The sequence below is a fragment of the Hemiscyllium ocellatum genome, chromosome 13, assembly GCF_020745735.1.
Source record: "Hemiscyllium ocellatum isolate sHemOce1 chromosome 13, sHemOce1.pat.X.cur, whole genome shotgun sequence".
Classification (NCBI taxonomy): Eukaryota; Metazoa; Chordata; class Chondrichthyes; order Orectolobiformes; family Hemiscylliidae; genus Hemiscyllium; species Hemiscyllium ocellatum.
Genome location: NC_083413.1, coordinates 24,976,450 through 24,988,911, shown reverse-complemented (window position 1 = coordinate 24,988,911; position 12,462 = coordinate 24,976,450). Strand labels below are relative to the sequence as shown.

At 38.8% G+C, this 12,462-nt stretch overlaps 1 protein-coding gene across 2 annotated transcripts in view; it reads left to right on the top strand.

Moving 5' to 3' along the window:
• The window catches only part of abcf3 (ATP-binding cassette, sub-family F (GCN20), member 3), a 101,113-nt gene that overhangs the window by 44,777 nt on the left and 43,874 nt on the right, over window positions 1-12,462 (top strand). For both annotated transcript variants that reach the window (XM_060834073.1, XM_060834074.1), the window contains 3 exons: window positions 4,526-4,792; window positions 8,165-8,245; window positions 10,572-10,631. In XM_060834073.1, coding sequence (XP_060690056.1) covers window positions 4,526-4,792; window positions 8,165-8,245; window positions 10,572-10,631 — 408 coding nt within the window. The remainder of the gene's footprint in view (window positions 1-4,525; window positions 4,793-8,164; window positions 8,246-10,571; window positions 10,632-12,462) is intronic.

The following is a 12,462-nucleotide window of genomic DNA, read 5'->3' as shown; positions in this document are numbered from 1 at the left end:
AACTCCACACAGTCGCCTGAGTCGGGAATTGAACCCAGGTCTCGGGCGCTGTGAGACAGCAGTGCTAACCACTGTGCCACCGTGCTGCCCACTGTTCTGTGCTGTATTGTTCTATGTTCTATAAATCTTTTCATCTTTGCTCAATCATGCAACATGAGGTATTTGAGACAAAAAAACTCTTGTGGAATCTCTTAGTACCTGGATTAATCTGCAAACTCAATACATTCCCTGACTGTACAAAAGGTCTTTACTAAGGCAAGTAGGAGAATTACGTGTTCGTGGAAGTACTTTGGTACTTGGTTGTTCAAAAACTAATTGGTAGTGTATATGCTAAAATGCCCAGTGTATATAAAATGGAATAAACTAGAATGTGAATATTATCACTGTCAGCCAGTGTGTTAGAGGCGAGGGGAGATATATAATTGTAATTGTGATGTCCTGAACGTCAGCATATACTGTCTCCTGAGTACAGCAGGATTATCTTCCAGCTATTTGCACTGACGGGAAGATAGTTACTTAATCACTTGTGCATGAGGACAATGGTAGTAACTTAGAGCAGCACGGTCTCCAGGCATGATTAATGAGGAATTGTCCAATCTGTGCAGTGTGAAGTTAATCAAGGAATGCTCAACCTTTGTGACTTCATGGTGACTAAGGTGGGTACTATGGAGCTTTAAGAAGCCAGATGTAAGTTTGAGTCAAGATTAGAGTGGTGCTGGAAAAGCACAGCAGATCAGGCAACATGCTGCTTGACCTGCTGTGCTTTTCCAGCACCTCTCTAATCTTGATTCTATTATGTAGCATCTGCAGTATCCACTTCCGCCCAGATGTTGAGGTTAGTAATCTAATAATTTCCTCCACAACTCCAAGTCGGTGTATTAATAGATGAGTTGTACCAATAGTTGCAACTATACCAAGAATATCCTTTCCAACCTCCATGCTCAGAAAATTCAAACAAAGGTTTACCTATATCCAAAAGTTGGATGCCAGAATTGGCACAAATCCATAAGGTATCAAAAAAATGGCCAAGGTCCTCCTGTTACTACTTTAACCTTGTATTTAGGAAGCCAAAAGGATTCTTGTTGTAGGTGGACCATCTCTCAAACAATGCTGTTTCCCATGTTATTACCTGACAGACTTCCTGTCCTCACCAAATGTCCATGACCTCAACCTGTTTCTGGAAAATGATCGTGAATATCAGAATGATACTTCAATTATACGCTCTGTTATCTTAATGGTGAGCAATAGAGTGCTCTGTGAACAATTAACATGCGTTGAAGAATGAAATGCAGGTTCGATTCAGAATCATAGAATTATCACAGCACAAATGGAAGGCATTTGGCCTCTTCCTCAGGTAGCTAAGGAAATTCTGCATGTCCATATGGACTCTCTCCAACTTTTATAGATGCACCATAGAAAGCGTTCTATCTGGGCGCATCACGGTTTGCAACTGCTCTGCCCAAGATTGTATAAAAACTACAGAAAGTTGTAAATACCACCCAGACCATCACACAAGCTAACCTTCCATCCATTACCTCCATCTACACTTCTCAGTGCCTCCGAAAGGCAGCCAAAGTCATTAAATACCTCTCCCTCGCCAGTTATAATCTCTTGAAACCTCTTCCGTCAGGCAGAAGATCCAAAAACTTAAACATGTACCAACAAGTTCAAGAATGGCTTTCCTGTTGTCATTAGACTTCTGAATGGACCTCAGATTTCAAAGCTAATGTTGGTCCTGCTTTTTGTGCACCTTCTTTGCAGCCATAACTTTGTATGTCTTGCACTGTTCAAGCACCCTATGATCTTTGTGTCTTTTTATGTTATGAGCTGCCTTTACTGCATGCAATACAAAACATTTCACTGTACTTAAGTACATGTGACAATAATAAATCAAATCAAATCAAAATCTGTTGTCCTTTTGTTGGCTGTGCAAGAACAATTCAGTTGGTACCACTTCCTATGGTGAAATTAATTCATCCCTACCATGGCAGTTTGAAAATTTGGATTCTGTTTAAATTGTAGGCTCATGTGGAGCAGCAACATCAAATTATATCACCTGGACTGAATTACCTCTTTCTCTGATATACGTCGTATGCAAAGAAAGCCTCACCAGGAAGTCACTAAAACCCAACTCCTAGACTAATGTTCCTTTAGACAAGAACAACATGTTCCCTTTCCCTAATCTGAGTTTATATTCCCTGCATGTGCATACTAAGGTGTTTAACTTGTACCCGCTCTCCTAAGTGCCAGTAGCATTTTCATTTTGAGCCATTACAGGATAATGGGAGAAGAGCAATAAAAGCCCCTCCCACCTGTGAAGCTCAGTCCCTGAGAATGAATAATAAAACACGGGTGTTTTCTTTGTCAAGTGAGAGCTCTGAAATACTGCTGTTGCGTATAGAATAATGACAAAAGTTTGAAAAGTCTCAGTTTCAATATTTGTTGCATTTTCTGATTGAGTCATAGAGTTATGCACAGAGCTGTCATGCTTTTTATTTCAGTATCTCAAATTGTTTCAGATAAATGGTTCCCTTAGACAGTGTTGCTAATCAGGTGATATATTTGAGATCATCAAAAAAAAAGGAAGAAGTTTGGTTTTTGGGCCATGGAATACCTAACTAGTAATTTTGAAGAAAACCAAAGGTCACTGGTGGGGTGGAGCAAGTTATAAATGTGTGAAGATGATATTGGAAGTGTGTGCTGAATGGGCCCAAGTAGATACATGTTTTTGGAAATTGGTTTAGACTTAGTGAGCCAAATGGGGAAAAAGAAATAGATAGCTTGTTTAGGTAACAGTTTTCATACTGTTATTTCTCATTCCTGATGAAGGGCTTTTGCCCAAAATGTTGATTTTCCTGCTCCTTAGATGCTGCCTGACCTGCTGTACTTTTCCAGCACCACTCTAATCTTGACAACAGTCGTATGCTGTTAATGGTTGGGCCCTAGGTGGTGTTTTCAAACACAGAGACCTAGGGATTCAAGTTCCTATTCTTTGAAAGTTGCATCACAGGTAGACAGGGTGGTTAAGAAAACATTTAGTGCGCTTGTCTTCATTGCTTAGACCATTGAGTATAGGAGTTGAGCTGTCATGTTGAGGTTGTACAGGATGTTCGTGAGCCCACGTTTGGAGTATTGTGTACAGGTTGCCCTCTTATAGGAAGGATATTGTTAAGTTGGTGAAGGTTCAGAAAAAGATTTAGCAGGATTTTGCCGGGACTGGAGGGTTTGAGCTATCAGGATAGTTTTGAACTTCTTTCATTGGAGCATGGGAGGTTGAGGGTTAACCTCTTAGAGATTTATAAAATCATTCGCGGCATAGATGAGGTAAATAACAAAAATCTTTTCCCTGGGTTGGGTGAGTTCAAAACTAGGGGACATATTTTTAAGGTGAAAGGAGAAAGATTTAAAGGGGACCTGAGGGGCAACTTTTTCAGAGATTTTCGTATGTGGAATGAACTGCCCGAGGATGTGGATACAGACAGAATTTTTAAAAGACATTTGGGTAGGCACATTAACAGGAAAGGTTTAGAGGGATATGGGCTTAAATGCAAGATAGTCTGACTAGTTTAGTTTTGGGAAACCTGGATGGCATGGATGAGTTGGACCAAAGGGTCTGTTTCTGTGCAGTTTGCTGCAAGGCCTCATGCTGAGAGAGTTTCTGCTGGAGCTGCATTTGGCTGATTTATGTACCTTGATATCTCTGCTGCAAATTTCAGTTTTTCCTAGATGTATTGCTTTTAGATGGAACCTTTTGGATTTTAACCATAATAAAATTACATCATTTCTATGGTCTCAGAATTGAGCAACTACAGTTGAAAATACAGTTGAAAACTAAGATGCTGTGTAATGTTGGAAGTTAGAATGTTAATCTCTTTGGTAGGAAGAAGAGGACATCAGTAAATGAGAAGAAACTTAAAAATTTAATGTTTGGAGGCATTAAAGTGTTCTTGTACAAGAAACAAAGTTAACATGCAGGTTTTGCAACCAATTGGGAAAGCATGTTGTCTGTTGACCTTTTTTGCAAGGGAGCTAGAATATAAGATTAAGGAAGAATTGCAGCAAGAATTTTAAGACCATATTTGGCAGAGTGGGTTTGGTTAATTGTTCATTATGTTCAATATAGTTTTTAAACAGTGTTCAAAATGAAGGAGCTTTGACAGAACAAATGGCTTGCATTGACAACAAGGTTAGCAACCAAAACGACTTAAAGCCAATTTGCAAAAGAGCTAAATGAAAGAAGAATACTTTCACACAGCATGTTACTGCAATTGCCTAAAGGATAAGTGAACGCTGACTCTTTGGTGGTTTTTAAGACATTATTGGAGAAATCTTCTTGGAGCGCAGACCACCTAAGTCATATCTGTGGCCAGCAATCCAGTTTGTACTGCACTGCTCTCTTTTGCAGTTTTGTAAATGCTTCCCCTTCAATTTTTTTAATCCAGTTCCCATCTGAAAGATGTTAGAAGTCGTTTGAATATATTAAAATACTGAATATTAAAATCTTGTCAAACAATCTACATTTCAGGAGCTTGCTTACTGGCGCCGATTTGCACCTTGCTTATGGCAGACGTTATGGCTTGGTTGGTCGGAATGGCTTAGGGAAAACAACGCTACTGAAGATGATGTCAGCACGGAGCCTGCGCATCCCATCACACATCAGCATCTTGCATGTCGAGCAGGAGGTAGTGGGTGATGACACACAGGCGCTCCAGAGTGTGCTGGAGTGTGACACAGTCCGTGAAAGCCTGCTACAGAAAGAGAAAGAATTGAACACAAAGCTGAATAGTGGTGTGTAAGTAAAGGCCGTAGCACAAAATGCCAGGGTTCTGCAAATAGCATTCTGACAAGGGTTAAGTTGATTTTCTCTCTCTTCAGCCCGACTAACATTGGTCAATGCCCTCTAGTTCAGTCTGGTAGTCTTTTTTTTTACTCTTTGAATTTTTTATTTGGGTTCTTTTTCTTGTGTTCAAAGTCTCCAAGCATGTCTGTAAGTCAGCCGTTGATCCGATGGGCCAGCATGTCTTTTTAACCTGATTACTGGCCATATAATTTAAAACAACCTAATAGTTATGAAAAGAAAACTGCATTCAATGGTGCCTTTCATGGGCTCAACATACTTTAGTTGATACACTTTAGAATTATGATCTTTGTCCTGTTCTGAGAAACACACCCATTGGTTTACAAGCAACTGTTAGCTGTTGGTTTATTCTCTCATCCAGAAGATAACAGCTCTGATGTTGAAGTCCTCTCTTGTTATAATGCTAACAATGCCTCTGTAACTTGTATCTTCAGGTCATGTACAGGTACTTGGGCACAAGTTATAGGCTGACACTTCACTTTTTAGAGTAATATGTTGCACAGTTGTCGATGCTGTCTTTGGGTGAAATATTAAACCCAGGCCCCATTTGCCATCTTTGGATAGATGTAAAAGATCTGATAGTATTCAAAGAAAAGGTGGGAAGTTCTCCTCCATTAGTATATAGGGTACAATATAAAACATTGTGACAAACTTGTGTAAAAGACATTTTTATCCTCAACTAAAGTATTGTGTCTGGTTCTGTGCAACCATTCTTGTAAAAAGGTTGTGAAGATGTTAGACAGGAGACTGAAAGGAATTTTAAAAATTGTTCCAGGAATAAGGGACTTATGTTACTTCAATAGATTGGAGAAGATAAATTCTCTCTCTCTCGAGGAAAATATTGAGGAGTTTTGATTGACATTAAAAAATCATGAGGTCCTAAACAGTGTAGATGGAGAGAAACTGTTACGTTTGCAGAAGCTTTAAAAACTGGACGTTACCAATTTACGGTATTTGGCAAGAGAACTAATGGTAACATAAAGGGCATCTTTTTTTAACATAACACGTCATTAGACTCTAGAATGTACCACCCAAGTATTTGTTTGAGGGTAATTCAGTCATGACTTGCAAAAGAGGTTTGGATAAGTATAATTCATAGGTCCATGGGAAAGGGATGGGGACTGGGCTGATCAGAGTTCAGTTTAGACTCCTGTGCTCCAACTTGTTTTATAATTGTGTGATTCTGTATCCCCTATTCATCATTTATTAGGAGGATATTATGTTGGGGTTAGACTTTATTTGGGAAGTGGAGCATATCTATTGGCATAGATTAGTTAGACCTGTTTCTGTCTTATAGAATGTGTAACCAGCATGACAAGGAGTCTATATTTAAGTTTGAGACCACTACCTCTTATGATCTTGGATAGTGTTACTGCCAAGCCAAGCTTGTTTAAAACAGGAAAAGGAATTGTCATTATAACTTGGCTTACTAGTTATATCACTGTTTCTTGACTTGGAGGCAATAGAATAAATACCACTCAAGGTTATGACTTGGTTTGAGGCAACCAAACAGATTAATTAAGCATTAAGTATGTTGACCAATGGTCACACCAGTACATTAGATTTATGGTAGTTACTGTTGTATCCTTGAAATGTGGTAAACTGCATCTCTGCAGTGGGCTGTGCTTCAGTCAGCAATAAAGTTTCATCCAATCATTCCTGTTGTCTTGCATCAGTGAGAAAGTAATCATTGCTTTTACAAGCATTCTGCTTTCATAAGAAGTATTTTACATTTGCAATGTGACTAATATTCTTCAGTTCCTCTGCATTAATAACTGTGTGAGGAGTACTCCAAACTTTAAGGGACTGCTTTTGTTTTGGTTTTTGGTCTGTTACAACACTGGTTAAACCCTTCTAATTCAAACCAGACACACAGAAAAGCTCGCCTCACGCCATAATCTGTTAAATTTCGAGTGGCACATCACTATCCCAAATATCACTATTTAAAGAAAAAATTAACAATTTTATTGTTTAAGTCCAAAAGACAACATTAGACAACTACTATTTACAACTCCTTTCTCTCAAACCTATCTTTTACCTCCCATTCTACAATACTGGTCCAATAAAAACCCTGTGTAAGATTTAGAAAAAAAATCACATTTCAAGACGAGCCAGCTGTATTGATTCTCCTGTGTAGATTTTCCTGGGTCATCTTTTCTTTGGTCTTCTGTTGCACAAATTTCTTATGGACAGTATCTTTAAGAGAGCTATTCTGCGAGCAAACTGTTGGTGCTTGGCTGCTCTTTGCTTTTCTGTCCAACTGTTCAAAACACCCGATTTTATATACTCCAAAACATCAGACTGTCTCATTGTTTTGATGTCATCAAAACATAGATTCGGTTGGATTTTGGGACATAATTTAAACTGGCCGAATTTGAATTTGTTGTGTACCATAGCAACCCAGCTCCAGCTATTTGTTTCACAACCAAATGTTACATTTTTAAATTGTCCAGCACACTGTGCCTTCAGTCGATCCTTACCAGCTTTCACACTCTCTTAAAGGTACAGTATGCACCTACACCTTCACAAGGTCCATTGAGTAATGTGGCCCCTTTGAAGCTGTGGTGAGCTTCACAGAACTTGACACTTTGCCCAGTTTTACAAACTTCAGAAAAACACATAAGCTGAAGAAAGTTATTGCAAATAGATGAATCCCACTTTCTCTCATTACTCTACTCGTTAAACATGCAGTGCTGAAAATCCAAAATTTGTTCTCCATTCAGATTGCTGCTGAGTGTTAGTATTAATCTAAATGTCAATTAAGTGAGGAAAGAGCACACTAATTATGGGTTTTTGTTTCAATGATCCTTTTGCTAATGCAATGTGGGCATTACTGTCTAAGCAAGCATTTATTGTCTACCGCCCCATTGATGTTAGGAAGGTCGTGGTGATCCACCTTCTTGAGCTGCTGCGTTTCATCAGTTGTAGAAGCACCCACAGCACAGTTGAGAAGAGGAACAGCAATATTGTTCCAAGTCAGGATGATGTGTGGCTTTAAGGAGAGCTTTGAGGTGATGGTGTTCCCATGAGTCTCCTGCCTTTGTCCAGTGTGGTAGAGGGAACAGTTTTGGAGGATACTTGGTGGAAAAGTGTGGATGCGGTAGTCAGATGATATTGGGGGGTTGCTTTGTTTTAAATTACCTGTCAATGCCATTGGGTATGAAAGACAGTCACTGAACTGAAGTATTTGTGTTGCCCAGCCCATAATAAACTCCATTGGAGGTAAAGAAGAATGTACATTACTTATAATTTTGCAGTTCAATCTCTAAGCTGCAGATGTATCTGTTCTCATACTTTATCTTTCAGGGGAGATGGTACAGAGAGCAGCAAGCTAACTGAAATTTATGCAAAATTGGAGGAGATTGAGGCAGACAAGGCTCCAGCCAGGTGAGTTTAGAATGAATCCTTTGAAAATGATTTTTTGTTTCAAGTGTTGAACCGTCAAAGTAATGATCGAGATTCTGAAAGTGAAGAAATATTTCTGAAAAGAATGGTGTGAAAAAAACATCAGTGACTGATTACCTTGAGAGATTTGAACATCCACCATTGCTCCTATGATTCAGATGGTTAAGAATTAAGTGCGTTTGGATCTCAAATGAGGATGGGATTGGAATTGACTATTCCGTCCAGTCCTGCCTTATTACCTACCTTCCCCCTGCAGTCAGATAACTTCTGACGTTGTACAAGTATACTATTTGAACTGGAGCATTGCTTTGTTGCATTAGGATGTAACTACAGTTTGATGGAAGAGGGAGTTGGGTGAAAGAGGGAAGACAGGTGTTGGGACATTTGTTGAATGCTGATGGACCATTTTGGTCTTAGTGTTGTGCATGTCTCATACATTCACTGGGGCATATGAAAGTATAATTCTCTGGAATTAAGTTTATTACTTGAGCCTTGACATTAAATAGTTTTCTATCTATTTGATGAATAAGCTGCATTCTAGCAGGGAGCTTATCTCAAGTCAAAGCATGAAGCAGCAAAATTAAGAGGCAATGACACAATCTTATTAGACATGATCAATTCCTCCTTTTCTCTCACTGGTGAGTACTTCTCTTTAATACAAAAGTAACATCTTAGAGAATTTGGGGCATAAGAGGCAAAAAGAGCAAGCAGAGGAGAAGACGTACACTGATGTTGAGCAGGAAATAAAAATCAAGACCTAAACTCTAAGCCTATGCACTTAACCTCGGAATACTGAGAAAGAGGAGCTGTTGGGGAAGGAGATTCGAGGCTCAGAAGCAGTTTTTAAACAATGACCTTTATGAAAAGCTGTAAGTTAATTAGCTGGTAAGTAACGGCAAATTTGAATACCTATTCTAAGCTGCTTTCAGATTCAAGGTAACTCAATAATTTTACAGATTATAAACTAAAGACAAGTAGTAAATTTAAAAATATAATTAAAAAATAATTGAATAATTTCAAGATACAGGGCCAAGTGATGTGTTGTACCTGCATGATGTGGGACCCCATAGACCATATTGCGGTTCATATTAACCTTATCTGTAGCATACACTGGTTATTCAAGGAACTTGGCTTGGAGTTGATAAGCTGGAGCCTGAGCCTCAAGGATGATAGGAGATAGAGAATTAACTGACTGCTATGTTTCAGGAGGCAGTGACACCATGTATGTTTGACGACAATTAAGAAAGTTATCCTGAATTTAGCATTGGAGGAGCCTCAGCTCTTGATCTTGTTCAGCAGGTAGATGTAAATTGTCCTCTGTCCCATGGTGGTACAATCTTCAGCTGCTGATGTCCCACGAGTAAATAAAAGAAAAAGCTGTGAAAGATTGTATATAGTACATTTATTTTCTGTTGTATTTTAAAGACGATGAAGTAATCTAATCAAAGTCATTAAGAGGTTAACAGGGAAAAAACCGATGGGGTAGATAAAGAAATTATTACCATGTCAAGATTCTAGAACTTGAGGGCTTAGTCTGAGAATTGTGGTCAGACCATTAGGAAATGTTAGGTTGTTACGAAACAGTTCTACATACAAATGGTAAATGTTTGGAACTCTCTTCCACAAATGGGTGTTAGATTAGTTAATTTTCTATTTGAGATCAATTTTTTTTAAGCAAAGTTACTAAGGGATATGGGTCAAAGGCAGATATATGGAGTTGGGCCACAGGTCAATCATGATCTCTTTGGTGAAACAGGCTCAAGGAGTTGAATGGCTTACTCAGAATCATAGAATCCCTATGGTGTGGAAAAGAGGCCATTTGGCTATTGAGTCTGCACAGACTCTTCGAAGTGCATCTGACCCAGACCCAGGTCCCCACCCTATCCTGGGAACCCTGCATTTACCATGACTAATCAACCTAGCCTGCACATCCCTGGACAAAACATGGTAATTTCCCACACCAATCCACCTAACCTGCACATCTTTGAACTATGGGAAATCAGATCACCTGGCAGAAACCCATGCAGACATGGGGAGAATGTCCACTCAGAAGTCACGGAATGCTGAAAATTTTGAGAGCGCCACCAGGTAAGTTTTCTGTTTTGATTGGACTATGTGGAGAATTGGCCTTACAAAACTATATTGGTCCAAACCATGTACAAGGTATTTTATTCCCCTTTTTTTCCCCGTGAAATTCACTGGGCATATTCATCTCTCATGTGCACTCCTCTATATCTCACTCCCAAACATTCCAATCCAAACACCTTTATTTACGTCTATATTGATAGTCTTTTTCTTTATTTTTTAGGGCGTCAGTTATTCTGGCTGGTTTGGGGTTCAGTTCCAAGATGCAGCAACAGATGACCAGGTAAGGTGCTGTGTACGAAAAAAAAACCTCTCTCATTAATAAGTCATTAATTTAATACTTGTAGAATATCAAACAAACAGTATATTATCAGTGAAAATAAGCATGACACATCCATAATGGTCTATGTCAAAACTATTTATTTATTGTAATCTACGATGCAGGTAGTTACCTCTTCTATTTTAAAGTACAGCAATTCTGTCGAAGTAAAAAGAACTACTCGTACTTCTGTACCGTCTTTCATTGCCTTAAAATTTCAGAAAGTGCTTTGCAACCAATGAAATACTTGATCATTGTAATCATGAGTGATGCAGTGTCAGAATAGCAAGATTGAAATTGATCACAGCAAGCCTTTTGTTGGCACACAGCAGCAGCCAGGCAGTGCTTTACAATTCAAAAATGCTCATATTGCCTGTCGGGTCACTGGACAAAGTAACACTTGTTGTTTGCACCTTGTTGAACTTTTTTTACTTAGCTAGGTAAGTGCTACATCCATGCCAGAGTTGCATCCATCCTCACAATCACGCTGCTGCCAACTAGTCTTCTAACTCTTAACTTCCTCAAAATACTTTCCTCATTTAAGGGCAATTTCCTTGACCTAATTAATCTAGCCTCTCTTCATATACTCCTTTGATCTGCTCAGCCTTCTGTATATCTGTTTTCTGCAACCTTTGTTCCACTCAACATTTTGCTGAAGTATTCTGTTTTCCTGCTGTCCCTCCATCAAGGGGTGGCTCTGTCCAATTCAATGGTTACCAAATTGCCTATCTGAATGCCAAATTTTCCCAATTTAGCAAATTGTATTTCACATTGACAGTTATAACTCCAGCTTCAATTTCAAACACCATAAGCAATTTTCTAATTTTATCCCAACCCCTTGAGACACAATTCATCCAACTTTGTGTAATATTGGTTTTGCATCAATTCCTTCATGCCAAGATACATCTGTCCTCAGCTTTGCATTTTGCTGGCATTTAAAGGAGAGTTTACATCTCCGCATGCAACTTAATCACCAGTATTGGAAATAATATAGAGAGCGCTTATTCCATCACCTTTCAGTCACTCATTCATTGCTCCATTTGTTAACTACAAGCGGTCCCCAATGTACAAGGCAATCCTGTGCAGGGTTTTGTTGATATTAATTTTAAATATCCAACATGTGAACATTTCTTTGCACTTGCAGATAGCAGTTTTATATTGGCCAGTATTGTGTTCCAATTTGCAGACAAATCAACTCCACAATGAAACCCGTTCACAACCTGAGGACTGCCTGTATACTACTTTGACATGGCTATTGTCTGTAAAAGGTTAATGTAGCTCTCAAATTGCAGTTACTTATTAATTTCAAATGTTTGTGAGACTGCTATCCTATTTGGAACATGAGGTCTGTTCAAAGGTGTGATTTATATTTTAAATTACACAAACTTTACATTTCTAAAATTGCTTGTATTATTAATCTTTGAAATTTAATCATTGTCAAAGGCAGTATATACCTTGCAAACAATAACATTGAAATTTAGGCTGTTATATGGCAACTAATATTCATCTCACATAAGTGTTAAGTAATGATCATTTCCAACATGAGAGAACCTAACCACATCCTTGTGATGATCATCGTCATGACATTTGTTGAATCCCCACTATCAGAAATCCTGAGGATTACAGTTGACCAGGCATTGAACTGGACCAGTCATGGGAACACTGTGACTCCAAGGTGGGGTCAGACTCTAGGAATTATGTGGTGAGCAAATCCCCTCCTAACTCTCTGAAGCCTAATTACCATCTGCAAGGCATCATATAAGAGTGTAGTCATAGAATCCTATAGTAGGAGACA